This window comes from Salmo salar, chromosome 28 (assembly GCF_965601325.2).
Source record: "Salmo salar chromosome 28, fSalSal1, whole genome shotgun sequence".
Taxonomy (NCBI): domain Eukaryota; kingdom Metazoa; phylum Chordata; class Actinopteri; order Salmoniformes; family Salmonidae; genus Salmo; species Salmo salar.
In genome coordinates, this window is record NC_138318.1 from 30,915,036 (window position 1) to 30,930,424 (window position 15,389).

General features: G+C 42.3%; 1 protein-coding gene across 1 annotated transcript in view; it reads left to right on the plus strand.

Moving 5' to 3' along the window:
- The window catches only part of LOC106589815 (CUB and sushi domain-containing protein 1), a 406,652-nt gene that overhangs the window by 350,295 nt on the left and 40,968 nt on the right, over positions 1-15,389 (plus strand). Inside the window, exons 39-44 of the mRNA XM_082970365.1 lie at positions 2,209-2,278; positions 2,400-2,516; positions 9,731-9,940; positions 11,016-11,204; positions 12,109-12,286; positions 13,316-13,461. Coding sequence (XP_082826491.1) covers positions 2,209-2,278; positions 2,400-2,516; positions 9,731-9,940; positions 11,016-11,204; positions 12,109-12,286; positions 13,316-13,461 — 910 coding nt within the window. The remainder of the gene's footprint in view (positions 1-2,208; positions 2,279-2,399; positions 2,517-9,730; positions 9,941-11,015; positions 11,205-12,108; positions 12,287-13,315; positions 13,462-15,389) is intronic.

A 15,389-nucleotide genomic window follows, 5' to 3' on the forward strand; every position in this document is an offset into this window, starting at 1 on the left:
ACACCCTACCTTTACATTATAGAGAGAAACCCCCTACCTTTACATCTGAGAGAGAAACCCCTTACCTGTACATTATAGAGAGAAACCCCCTACCTTCACATTAAAGAGAGAAACCCCCTACCTTTACATCTGAGAGAGAAACCCCCTACCTTCACATTATAGAGAGAAACCCCCTACCTTTACATTATAGAGAGAAACCCCCTACCTTCACATTAAAGAGAGAAACCCCCTACCTTTACATCTGAGAGAGAAACCCCCTACTTTCACATTATAGAGAGAAACCCCCTACCATAACATTATAGAGAGAAACCCCCTACCTTTACATCTGAGAGAGAAACCCCCTACCTTTACATTATAGAGAGAAACACCCTACCTTTACATCTGAGAGAGAAACCAACTACCTTTACATTATAGAGAGAAACCCCCTACCTTCACATTATAGAGAGAAACCCCCTACCTTTACATTATAGAGAGAAACCCCCTACCTTTACATTATAGAGGGAAACCCCCTACCCTCACATTATAGAGAGAAACCCCCTACCTTCACATTATAGAGAGAAACCCCCTACCTTTACATTATAGAGAGAAACCCCCTACCTTTACATCTGAGAGAGAAACCCCCTACCTTTACATCTGAGAGAGAAACCCCCTACCTGTACATTATAGAGAGAAACCCCCTACCTTCACATTAAATAGAGAAACCCCCTACCTTTACATCTGAGAGAGAAACCCCCTACCTGTACATTATAGAGAGAAACACCCTACCTTTACATCTGAGAGAGAAACCCCCTACCTTCACATTATAGAGAGAAACCCCTTACCTTTACATCTGAGAGAGAAACCCCCTACCATCACATTATTGAGAGGAACCCGGTACCATAACATTATAGAGAGAAACCCCCTACCTTTACATCTGAGAGAGAAACCCCCTACCTTTACATTATAGAGAGAAACACCCTACCTTTACATCTGAGAGAGAAACCCCCTACCTGTACATTATAGAGAGAAACACCCTACCTTTACATCTGATAGAGAAACCCCCTACCTTCACATTATAGAGAGAAACCCCCTACCTTTACATTATAGAGAGAAAAACCCTACCTTTACATCTGAAAGAGAAACCCCCTACCTTTACATTATAGAGAGAAACCCCCTACCTTTACATTATAGAGGGAAACCCCCTACCCTCACATTATAGAGAGAAACCCCCTACCTTCACATTATAGAGAGAAACCCCCTACCTTTACATTATAGAGAGAAACCCCCTACCTTTACATCTGAGAGAGAAACCCCCTACCTTTACATTATAGAGAGAAACCCCCTACCTTCACATTATAGAGAGAAACCCCCTACCTTTACATTATAGAGAGAAACCCCCTACCTTTACATTATAGAGAGAAACCCACTACCTTTACATCTGAGAGAGAAACCCCCTACCTGTACATTATAGAGAGAAACCCCCTACCTTCACATTAAAGAGAGAAACCCCCTACCTTTACATCTGAGAGAGAAACCCCCTACCTGTACATTATAGAGAGAAACACCCTACCTTTACATCTGAGAGAGAAACCCCCTACCTTCACATTATAGAGAGAAACCCCCTACCTTTACATCTGAGAGAGAAACCCCCTACCTTCACATTATAGAGAGAAACCCCCTACCATAACATTATAGAGAGAAACCCCCTACCTTTACATCTGAGAGAGAAACCCCCTACCTTTACATTATAGAGAGAAACACCCTACCTTTACATCTGAGAGAGAAACCCCCTACCTGTACATTATAGAGAGAAACACCCTACCTTTACATCTGATAGAGAAACCCCCTACCTTCACATTATAGAGAGAAACCCCCTACCTTTACATTATAGAGAGAAAAACCCTACCTTTACATCTGAAAGAGAAACCCCCTACCTTCACATTATAGAGAGAAACCCCCTACCTGTACATTATAGAGAGAAACACCCTACCTTTACATCTGAGAGAGAAACCCCCTACCTGTACATTATAGAGAGAAACCCCTTACCTTCACATTATAGAGAGAAACACCCTACCTTTACATTATAGAGAGAAATCCCCTACCTTTACATTATAGAGAGAAACACCCTACCTGTACATTATAGAGAGAAACCCCCTACCTTTACATCTGAGAGAGAAACCAACTGCCTTTACATTATAGAGAGAAACATCCTACCTTTCTATTTTCCAGGGCCACTCTCATATATCCTGTATGCCAGGGACCGTGCGGCGCTGGAACTATCCTCCCCCTCTCTGCATTGGTAAGAACTTTTACTTGGAAGTGGTCACATTCAAGGCAATGGTTTACTGTTTCAGTGTTATTCATTGTCTGCAATATATTTTCAATGTGTGCCACACATTATGTGCATTTTTATTTTCCAGCAAAGTGCGGTGGAACAGCTGTTGACTTGGCCAATGTTATTTTAAGTCCTGGATTCCCTGGCAACTACCCTGGTAACATGGATTGTACATGGAGGATTCTTTTACCAGTTGGATATGGTGAGGAACCTGCTATGATAACGATAATGATAAGAAGCCATGGTTAATTTCAGTAATGCCAGAGATAATAAATTTATTTTTATATCATTTTTGTAATAATCCCCATTAGCTGTTGCAAAAGCAGCAGCTACTCTTCCTGGGGTCCACACAAAACATGAAACATGACATAATACCATAATACCAATACCATACCATACTTCCTAAATAATTTTGTTCACCCAACCTAGAATTCCTTGCAATCAAATGCCGACCGTATTATCTTCCAAGAGAATTTCCCCCCCCACCAAGCAGATCCCTCGTCGGCCCTGAAAGAACTTCACTGGACTCTATGTAAGCTGGAACACATACATCCTGAGGCAGCATTTATTGTAGCTGGGGATTTTAACAAAGCTAACCTAAGAACCATACTTCCTAAATTCTATCAGCATATCGAATGCGCGACAAGAGCTCGTAGCTTTCTGGATCATTGCTACTCGAACTTCCGTGATGCATACAAAGCCCTCCCCCGCCTTGCCTTCGGCAAATCTGACCATGACTTCATTTTGTTGCTCCCAGCCTGTAGACAGAAACTAAAACAGGAAACGCCTGTGCTCCGGTCATTCAACGCTGTTCTGACCAATCGGATTCCACGCTTCAAGATTGCTTAGATCACGTGGACTGGGATATGTTCTGGATAGCCTCAGACAATAACTTTGACGTATACGCTGACTCAGTGAGCGAGTTTATTAGCAAGTGAATCGGAGATGTCGTTCCCTCTGTGACCATTAAAACCTTCCCTAACCAGAAACCGTGGATTGATGGCAGCATTTGCGCGAAACTGAAAGCGCTCACCACCGCTTTTAATCATGGCAAGGCGACTGGAAACATGAACGAATACAAACAGTGCAGCTATTCCCTCCGCAAGGCAATCAAACAAGCAAAGTGTCAGTATAGAGTCAATGTAGAATCGCAATTCAACAGCTCAAACACGAGACATATGTGGCAGGGTCTGCAGTTAATCACGGATTACAAAAAGAAAACCAGCCCCGTCGCGGACACCGACGTCTTGCTCCCAGACAAATTAAACAACTTCTTTGCTCGCTTTTAGGACAATACAGTGCCACTGACACGGCCCGCTACCAAAGCCTGTGGGCTCTCCTTCTCAGTAGCCAACGTGAGTAAAACATTTAAACGTGTTAACCCTCATAAGGCTGACGGCCCAGACGCCATCCCTAGCCGCGTCCTCAGAGCATGCGCAGACCAGCTGGCTGGTGTGTTTACTTACATGTTCAACCAATCCCTATCCCAGTCTGTTGTTCCCACATGCTTCAAGATGGCCACCATTGTTCCTGTTTCCAAGAAAGCTAAGGTAACTGAACTAAATGACTATCGCCCCATTGCACTCACTTCTGTCATCATGAAGTGCTTTGAGAGACTAGTCAAGGACCATACCACCTCCACCCTACCTGATACCCTAGACCCACTCCAATTTGCTTACCGACCCAATATGTCCACTGATGATGCAATCGCCATCACACTGCACACTGCCCTATCCCATCTGGACAAGAGGAATTCCTATGTAAGAATGCTGTTCATTGACTACATCTCAGCATTTACCACCATAGTACCCTCCAAACTTGTCATTAAGCTTGAGACCCTAGGTCTCGACCCCGCACTGTGCAACTGGGTCCTGGACTTTCTGACGGGCCACCCCCAGGTGGTGAAGGTAGGAAACAACATCTCCACCCCGCTGATCCTCAAAACTGGGGCCACACATGGGTGCGTGCTCAGCCCCCTCCTGTATTCCCTGTTCACCTATGACTGCGTGTCCATGCACACTTCCAACTCAATCATTAAGTTTGCAGACGACACCACAGTGGTAGGCCTGATTACCAACAATGATGAGACAGCCTACAGGGAGGAGGTGAGGGCCCTCAGAGTGTGGTGTCAGGAAAATAACCTGTGTGGTGTCAGGAAAACAAAAGAGATGATTGTGGACTTCAGGAAACAGAATTGGGAGTGCACCACCCCCCCCCCCCCCACCCACCCCCCCCCCCATCCACATCGACGGGACAGTAGTGGAGAAGGTGGAAAGTTTTAAGTTCCATAGCGTACACATCACGGACAAACTGAAATGGTCCACCCACACAGACAGTGTGGTGAAGAAGGCGCAACAGCACCTCTTCAACCTCAGGAGGCTGAAGAAATTTGGCTTGTCATCTAAAACACTCACAAACTTTTACAGATGCACAATCGAGAGCATCCTGTCGGGCTGTATCACCAGCTGGTACGGAAATTGCACCGCCCTCAACCGCAAGGCTCTCCAGAGGGTAGTGCGGTCTGCACAACGCATCACCGGAGGCAAACTACCTGCCCTCCAGGACACCTACAGCACCCGATGTCACAGGAAGGCCAAAAAGATCATCAAGGACAACAACCACCCGAGCCACTGCCTGTTCACCCCGCTAACATCCAGAAGGCGAGGTCAGTACAGGTGCATCAAAGCTGGGACCAAGAGACTGAAAAACAGCTTCTATCTCAAGGCCATCAGACTGTTAATCAGCCATCACTAACATAGAGAGGCTGCTGCCAACATACAGACTCAAATCTCTGGCCACTTAAATAAACAGACTTAATAAAGTATCACTAGTCACTTTAAACAATGCCACTTTATATAAATGATTACATACCCTACATTACTCATCTCATAAGTGTATACTGTACTCTATGCCATCTACTGCATCTTGCTTATGCCGCACGGCCATCGCTCATCCATATATTTATATGTACATATTCTTATTCATCCCTTTACACTTGTGTGTATAAGGTAGTTGTTGTGAAATTGTTGGATTACTTGTTAGATTTTACTGCATAGTCGGAACTAGAAGCACAAGCATTTCGCTACACTCGCATTAACATCTGCTAACCATGTGTATGTGACCAATAAAATTTGATTTGATTTGAATACAGAACATTAATAGACAATATATTTGTGATTTACATCTCTGCCTGGAACTAACCAAATGTAGTTGTAGTTCGGTGACATCTTCCTTTTGAAAATGGATACCCTTTAGTTATCCTCTTTCTCTATCTACATTTTGAGACATTTGCAGTCAGTTTAGCAATTTACAAGAGAGCTGTTGGTTGCAGCCCACATATTTGAGGTGCTTCACAGTTCAAATGACTCCAGAACAAAGTAAACACTCCAGATGTTAACAAGGTAATTGTGTGTGATTTATAAAGCTATTCAGGCTTTCCTCTGAGCACAAAGAATTCTCTCTACCTAACCTAAGAAAAATATTGTATACTGTATCCAAAAGCAATTTTCTGCCTTATCAAGCAAGAACTTCACAAGTAAGAACAAGAATGATAATTTTGTGCTGTGTGTACAAAAAATGCATTAGCTTGTGTTGTTTACAGGGCCCAATATTTAAAAAATAATAATTAAAAGACACAAGAGGCTTTGCAGACGCTGATGACAGCTTTTAGGACAGACAGAATGGGTAGGATAAAGCATTGTGAGAAAGAGGTACATGGCTGCATAACAACAAGATTATCGTTCAAAGGATTCTCCTAAGCATCACCAAGTGGCAAATGCTTTCTTCCAGCATCAGACCTTTGCTACCCTTGGAAGAACCGAACATAACATAACATAACATAACAGATTTTTTTTGATTGTATTGTATTAATTTCCCATTTCTGTGTCTCCCCTGGAAAAACATGAGCTGATCTCAGTATTAGATTGCTGAATAATTTCTACCATCATAACATATTAGTGAGTTGAAGAGTTTTCCTCAACATGCAAACATGATGTAGCTTGACAAAAAAAAGGTTGGTACAGTAGGTCAAAAGCACATTAAATGAGCCAAGGTAATTGCTGCTAAATGCATTACATGATTACAACACATGTACACACATGCCGCAATTTCACAACATCACTGTTAATAGTTAACACTTTAGGTAATCTCTGGTGAACAGATCTATCTAAACATACAGTAACTGGTATTGTAGAATCTGTCAAGAAGGAATTTTTTATTTGTATTTTTTTTATTTCACCTTTATTTAACCAGGTAGGCCAGTTGAGAACAAGTTCTCATTTACAACTCCGACCTGGCCAAGAAAAAGCAAAGCAGTGCGACACAAACAACACAGAGTTACACATGGAATAAACAGAAGCACAGTCAATAGCACAATAGAAAGTCTATATACAGTGTGTGCAAATGAAGTAAGATTAGGGAGGTAAGGCAATAAATAGGCCATAGTGGTGAAATAATTACAATTTAGCAATTAAACACTGGATTGATAGATGTGCAGAAGATGAATGTGCAAGTAGAGATACTGGGGTGCAAAGGAGCAACAAAAAAAATACAATATGGGGATGAGGTAGTTGGGTGGGCTATTTACAGATGGGCTATGTACAGGTGCAATGATCTGTACGCTGCTCTGACAGCTGATGCTTAAAGTTAGTGAGGGAGATATGAGTCTCCAGCTTCAGTGATTTTTGAAATTCGTTCCCGTCATTGGCAGCAGAGAACTGGAAGGAAAGGCGGCCAATGGAGGAGTTGGCTTTGGGGGTGACCAGTGAGATATACCTGCTGGAGCACGTGCTGCTATGGTGACCAGTGAGCTGAGATAAGGCGGGACTTTACCTAGCAAATACTTATAGATGACCTGGAGCCAGTGGGTTTGGCAGCGACAAATTTGAAGCGAGGGCCAAGCCATTGAAAGCATACAGGTCACAGTGGAGGGTAGTAGATGGGGCTTTGGTGACAAAATGGATGGCACTGTGATAGACTGCATCCAATTCGCTGAGCAGAGTGTTGGAGGCTATTCTGTAAATGACATCGCCGAAGTCATGGATCGGTAGGATAGTCAGTTTTACGAGGGTATGTTTGGCAGCATGAGTGAAGGATGCTTTGTTGCGAAATAGGAAGCCGATTCTAGATTTAATTTTGGATTGGAGATGCTTGATGTGAGTCTGGAAGGAGAGTTTACAGTCTAACCAGACACCTGGGTATTGGTAGTTGTCCACATATTCTATGTCAGAACCGTCCAGAGTAGTGATGCTAGACGGGCGGGCAGGTGCCGGCAGCGATCAGTTGAAGAGCATGTATTTAGTTATACTTGCATTTAAGAGCAGTTGGAGGCCATGGATGGAGAGTTGTATGGCATTGAAACTCATCTGGAGGTTTGTTAACACAGTGTCCAAAGAAGGGCCAGAAGTATACAGAATGGTGTCATCTGTGTAGAGGTGGATCAGAGAATCACCAGCAGCAAGAGCGACATCATTGATGTATACAGAGAAAAGAGTCGGCCCGAGAATTGAACCCTGTGGCACCCCCATAGAAACTACCAGAGGTCCGGACAACAGGCCCTCCGATTTGACACACTGAACTCTGTCTGAGAAGTAGTTGGTGAACCAGGCGAGGCAGTCATTTGAGAAACCAAGGCTGCTGAGTCTGCCGATAAGAATGTGGTGATTGACAGAGTTGAAAGCCTTGGCCAGGTCGATGAATACGGCTGCAGAGTATTATCTCTTATCGATGGCGGTTATGATATCGTTTAGGACCTTGAGTGTGGCTGTGGTGCACCCATGACCAGCTCGGAAATCAGATTGCAGAGCGGAGAAGGTATGGTGGGATTCGAAATGGTCGGTGATCTGTTTGTTAACTTGGCTTTCGAAGACTTTAGAATGGCAGGGTAGGATAGATATAGGTCTGTAACAGTTTGGGTCTAGGCTGTCTCTCCCTTTGAAGAGGGGGATGACCGCGGCAGCTTTCCAATCTTTAGGGATCTCAGATGATACAAAAGAGAGGTTGAACAGGTTAGTAATAAGGGTTGCAACAATTGTGGTGGATAATTTTAGAAAGAGAGGGTCCAGATTGTCTAGCCCAGCTGATTTGTAGGGGTCCAGATTTTGCTGCTCTTTCAGAACATCAGCTATCTGGATTTGGGTGAAGGGGAAATGGGGGAGGCTTGGGCAAGTTGCTGTGGGGGGTGCAGAGCTGTTGACCAGGGTAGGGTTAGCCAGGTGGAAAGCATGGCCAGCCGTAGAAAAATGCTTATTGAAATTCTCGATTATCGTAGATTTTTCGGTGGTGACAGTGTTTCCTAGCCTCAGTGCAGTGGGCAGCTGGGAGGAGGTGCTCTTATTCTCCATGGATTTTACAGTGTCCCAGAACTTTTTGGAGTTTATGCTACATGATGCAAATTTCTGTTTGAAAAAGCTAGCCTTTGCTTTCCTAACTGCCTGAATATGTTGGTTCCTAACTTCAGTACGCCACAGGATGTTTTTGTTCTGGTCAAGGGCAGTCAGGTCTGGAGTGAACCAAGGGAGGTTCTGTTCTTAGTTCTTAGTTATACATTTTTTTAATGGGTCATGCTTATTCAAGATGGTGAGGAAGGCATTTTTAAAGAATAACCAGGCATCCTCTACTAACGGAATGAGGTCAATATCCTTCCAGGATACATGGGCCAGGTCGATTAGAAAGGCCTGCTCGCTGAAGTGTTTTAGGGAGCATTTGACAGTGATGAGGGGTGGTCATGTGACTGCGGACCCATTACGGACGCAGGCAATGAGGCAGTGATCGCTGAGATCCTGGTTGAAGACAGCAGAGGTGTATTTAGAGGGCAGGCTGGTCAGGATGATATCTATGAGGGTGCCCGTGTTTACGGATTTACGGTTGTACCTGGTAGGTTCCATGATAATTTGTGTGAGATTGAGGGCATCTAGCTTAGATTGTAGGATGGCCAGGGTGTTAAGCATATCCAAGTTTAGGTCACCTAACAGTACGAACTCTGAAGATAAATGGGGGGCGATTAATTCACATATGGTGTCCAGGGCACAGCTGGGGGCTGAGGGAGATCTATAACAAGCGACAACAGTGAGAGACATATTTCTGGAAAAGTGGATTTTTAAATGTAGAAGCTCGAACTGTTTGGGCAGTTTGAGCACAAAAATGGGATGTGTGGGCAAACGAGCAGCAGTATTTCCAGTGTTGGATTTTTCATCACAGGTTATTTGGACAAATCTCGATTTCAAGATTTCACAAAATCACGATCAGATGTTAGCATCTTTTGAATTTCAGTAGGGGAGGGGACATTCGACCCATAGACTTGCCTGTAACTTTCAAAGACGGAGGGATACATGTTTTGGTTGTGAAATAAACATAGCTCCTTGAACCGAAGCCTTTGTCCATACAGTATATCTCATATAATGTTTCTGTGTTTTACAGGGGCTCATATTCAGTTCCTCAACTTCTCCTCTGAAGACAACCATGATTTTTTAGAGGTGCGAAATGGGCCGCAGCACAGCAGCTCTCTGATTGGACAGTTTAGCGGAAGTCAGCTGCCGCCCAACCTGCTGAGTACAACACATGAGACCGTGATTCACTTCTACAGTGACCACTCTGAAAACAGGCAGGGATTCAAACTGACCTACCAAGGTGAGGTGTACTTCATTTTCATCCACCATGTCTAGCATGGTTTCCCCTCACCTAAAAGAGCTTGGTTTGTATTGGTTTCAATTGACAATTTTGTTGGCGCTAGGCTTGGATGTTGTTTTGGGCCGTTTGTGTCAAATCTGGGAAAGAATCTATGGGAATGTCTGAAGTGAAATCCTTATTGATACTGTTTTTATCTATCTTCTGTTGATATGCTCTAGCTTTCTTTTTAGGATTATTCAAGGTTAAATGCAAAATAGATGGAATGCCAGCTTCAAGGACTTAAGTACCTGTCAGTTAAATTATCTGAGAATCTGCCCTCTCAGGGTCATTGAGAGGTTACTCCGTTATGTGGCTTCTCCCGCCTGGACAAAGCATTCAGAATCAATGGAGAGCGGCATTTAGATGTTGAGTGCACTTTGATGTTATGGGGCTATTTTTCTTCCACTGGTCCTGGGGTTCTTGTTAAGGTCAATGGCAACTGTAGATGTTGAGTGCATGGCTTCCACTTTTCAAGAGATAACCCTGTGTGTCATCTTCTTCCACATATAGGCCAGAGGGTTCATATCCTGGCTTTTCCTCTTCTCCTCTTACAACAAAACCCACCACATGTCATTTAACAATTGCTCGCTCATTGTACGCAAAAAGAAATGTGAACTTGATCGTCAATTTCCAGCACTGTCAAGCTTCAATAGATTTTTGGAGTAACGTTGCTGTAACGTTGCTGTATTTTTTAGGTTGAAATAGAAAAGTTTATTTGTTTCCTGGCGTCCATTCTTTGTTGTTGGCATTATGCTTGAAATAGACATGTCATCGTGACATTTCGTGCAAATGTGTCTGACAGGTGTCATGTGTGTTCCAGTACTGTCTCAAAAGGTTAAGTGGGATGGGTCACCTGTGGGCTGTGGACGAGAGTCCACATAATTTGTTTGAACATTTCTTGTTGAAATATGTTTTATTTTGTTGTGATGTATGTGCATTCCTGTTGTAAGAAATATGTATTTTTATTGCATAAGCTTGTCAAAAAACGTGACATTTTCTAGGTGTAACCCCACTTTCTTTCACTCTTGCGTTTTAGCATATGAATTGCAGAATTGCCAAGACCCTACTCCATTCCCTAACGGATATATTATTAATAATGACTACAATGCTGGCCAGTCAATAACTTTTGAGTGCTTTCCTGGATACGTTCTGATTGGACATCCTGTGCTCACATGCCAACATGGAATCAACAGAAAATGGAATCATCCCTTTCCCCATTGTGAGGGTGAGCATGGGTTAATATTATACATAACAGATATTTTACCAAAAGCATCAATGGCTTCTTTGCTTTATTTATCAAACTATTTTAGAATGTATTTGTTAGGACGTTTTTATCAGCCCTATACTAGATGTTATTATATAACCCTCGTAATACTGTTGTGAAGTTTGGTTCTGTTATACTGTATGAAAAAAGGCAGTGTTTCCCAAAACTGCCTCTCATATTACTGCCTTTGAAAACTGCTCCAGTTGAGACCCACACTACTGGGACATGTGCTAAATTTCTTCTGCATTGAGCAGTGTACGAGCTGGCAAAGGCTTACTCAATCAATACCTGCAAAGATTTCTCAGAGCTGTCCCTCATTCCACGACACCTTTCAGCGTCATGGTATTGTGTTTTGGAGGTGTATTTGGTAAATTGGGTTCTTGTTGAAGTAGTTGAAGTCATCACTGCATCCCTTTTGGGTTCAAAGTTGTGCAGGATTGACTAATCCTAGATACCAGGGAAAGAGACACTTACCATGATAGTATAACACAGTATGGGGTTTGCTCTGTTGTCAAAACTGCTCTCGTGATTGCTGCTCATAATATTTAATCTACAAGTAATACAGTGTACAGATATTTGAAATTAAGGTTCAATTGGTGAAGAAATGCTCTTAAGTTGTTAACAGACAAATAACACCAATCTACTTAACATCAATTCCTATTATATGCTCTATGTTTAGCAGACAGTTTTATCCAGAGCAACTTACAGTACTGAGTGGATACATTTAATACTTTTTTCCCCTGTTCTGGTCCCCCGTGGGAATCAAACACACAACCCTGGCGTTGCAAGCACCACACTCTACCAACTGAGCCACATGGGACATACCCTCTGTGATGATACCGCTCCGTCTTGTCTTCTACTGCAGCTCCATGTGGCTACAATATGACAGCGCAGAATGGCACCATATTCTCACCCCAGTACCCAAATGAGTACCCTAACTCACAGGACTGTACCTGGCTTATCACCGTGCCACATGGACATGGAATTTACATCAACTTCACCCTGCTTCAGACAGAGCCTGTCACAGATTACATTGCTGTATGGTAAGGGATTAATGGTTTCTCACAAGCCCCATCAGTTTATAATTGGCTGATGTGTCTTTTACTGTGAAGAACTACCATGTACTTCACAGCACAGGATGAGCAGGTTGATGTTTATTGGGATGAGTCTTGTCCTGGAGGCAGACCTGAGCGATTTCCGCTAGATGGGGCAGCTGCAAAGTCAAAATTGTCTGTATTGTAAAAATTCAAGAAAAAATAGCTTTTTGCTCTTAATTTAAGGTTAGGGTTAACACTCAGTGTGGTTAAGGTTAGGGTCAAGGTTAGGTTTAGGTTTAAATATCCGATTTTATGACTTTGTGGTTGTGCCAGCAAGGGCACAGACATCAGTTCAACGTCTAGTTTTGTTTTATATTTAGTTGAATTGTCAATGAACATGAATTCAACGTGCAAATCCAATTAGTTTTCCACATTGATTCATCATCGTCAAATAATTTTTTGGGGTTGAAATGGCGTGGAAACAATGTTGATTCAGCCAGTTTTTGCCCAGTGGGCACTCTGCGGAGCTGCCTCCAGAACAAGATTCATGACAAAAAACGCTAACCTGCACAGGAAAACCCAGAGTTATACTGTAAATACAGCAAGACAGGAAACAAATCAACATAGTGCCTTTTTATTCCTTTTATTATTGAAGATGAACTTGAATGTCACAATATAATAAGTGCATGCCATGGTTTAATCTGCAGCACCCGAGAGTGGATTAAAACTATGTATTTCAATGGGTAAAATACACACTTTCTGCCACAATACAGCCCTCTGTGAGTTATATGGATTATTCATCTTCAGAAGCCATTAAAAGAGGCCAGTAGTCTGTAAAGTCATCATTTTTTGCTGTTTTCATTCAACACTGTCTGTAATGTAATGGTTTTTATATGAACGTCAGCACAAATCTTGCTATAGATTTGAGAGCAAATCAATTCAACCAAGCCACACTCAAATTCTGGACATTATTGCAATGTTTAATGTGTGTGTTATAAATGTAATGCACTTTCAATGTCTTCTGGCCTCTTCCAGGGATGGCCCTGAGCAGAGCTATCCACAGCTTGGGATTTTCAGTGGCAATACAGCGCTAGAGTCAGCCTACAGTTCTTTCAATCAGGTCCTTATCAAGTTTCACAGTGACTTCTCCACAAGTGGATTCTTTGTCCTCAATTTCCATGGTCAGTTTCTCTTCCAAATAAAAAAATGTTGTAGCTAAAATGCAATGCTGCTAAAGCTTGCTGATTCCCTGTTTTGAAAATATTTCAGAAATAAAGTTATCTCACATTGTTTTTAATTTGTGACCGGGTGAATGTGGTCAATTGTCCTCTAACAGATTGTATTTATATGTACAGTTGAAGTCGGAAGTTTACATACACTTAGGTTGGAGTCATTAAAACTCATTTTTCAACCACTCCACAAATTTCTTGTGAACAAACTATAGTTTTGGCAAGTCGGTTAGGACATTTACTTTGTGCATGACACAAGTCATTTTTCCAACAATTGTTTACAGACAGATTATTTCACTTATAATTCACTGCATCACAATTCCAGTTGGTCAGAAGTTTACCTACACTAAGTTGACTGTGCCTTTCAAAAGAAATCAGCCAAGACAAAAGAATTGTGGACCTCCACAAGTCTGGTTCATTCTTGGGAGCAATTTCCAAATGCCTGAAGGTACCACGTTCATCTGTACAAACAATAGTACGCAAATATAAACACCATGGGACCACACAGCCGTCATACCGCTCAGGAAGGAGACGCGTTCTGTCTCCTAGAGATGAACGTACTTTGGTGCAAAAAGTGCAAATCTATCCCAGAACAACAGCAAAGGACCTTGTGAAGATCCTGGAGGAAAAAATATTTATATCCACAGTAAAACGAGTCCTATATCGACATAACCAGAAAGGTCGCTCAGCAAGGAAGAAGCCACTGCTCCAAAACCGCCATAAAAAAGCCAGACTACGGTTTGCAACTGCAAATGGGGACAAAGATCGTACTTTTTGGAGAAATGTCCTCTGGTCTGATGAAACAAAAATAGAACTGTTTGGCCATAATGACCATCATTATGTTTGGAGGAAAAAGGAGGAGGCTTGCAAGCCGAAGAACACCATCCCAACCATGAAGCATGTGGGTGGCAGCATCATGTTGTGGTGGTGCTTTGCTGTAGGAGGGAATGGTGCACTTCACAAAATAGATGGCATCATGAGGAATGAAAATTATGTGGACATATTGAAGCAACATCTCAAGACATCAGTCAGGAAGTTAAAGCTTGGTCGCAAATGGGTCTTCCAAATGGACAATGACCCCAAGCATACGTCCACAGTTGTGGCAAAATGGCTTAAGGACAACAAAGTCAAGGTATTGGAGTGGCCATCACAAAGCCCTGACCTCAAGCCTACAGAAAGTTTGTGGGCAGGACTGAAAAAGCGTGTGTGAGCAAGGAGGCCTACAAACATGATTCAGTTACACCAGCTCTGTCAGGAGGAATGGGCCAAAACTCACCCAACTTATTGTGGGAAGCTTGTGGAAGGCTACACGAAACATTTGACCCAAGTTAACTATTTAAAGGCAATGCTACCGAATACTAATTGAGTGTATGTAAACTTCTGACCCACTGGGAATGTGATGAAAGAAATAAAAGCTGAAATAAATCATTCTCTCTACTATTATTCTGATATTTCACATTCTTAAAATAACGTGGTGATCCTAACTGACCTAAGACAGGGAATTTTTACTAGGATTAAATGTCAGGAATTGTGAAAAACTGAGTTTCAATGTATTTTGCTAAGGTGTATGTAAACTTCCGACTTCAACTGTATATGCCCATCCCTTTATTTTGTGTGATTTCTTAGTTTTTCTTAGTTTTTTTTTAATGTTTGTATAATACATCAATAAAATCAATTTAGCCTCAAATAAATAATGAAACATGTTCAATTTGGTTTAAATAATGCAAAAACAAAGTGTTGGAGAAGAAAGTAAAAGTGCAATATGTGCCATGTAAGAAAGCTAACGTTTAAGTGCCTTGCTCAGAACATATGAAAGCTGGTGGTTCTTTTTAACATGAGTCTTCAATATTCCCAGGTAAGAAGTTTTAGGTTGTAGTTAT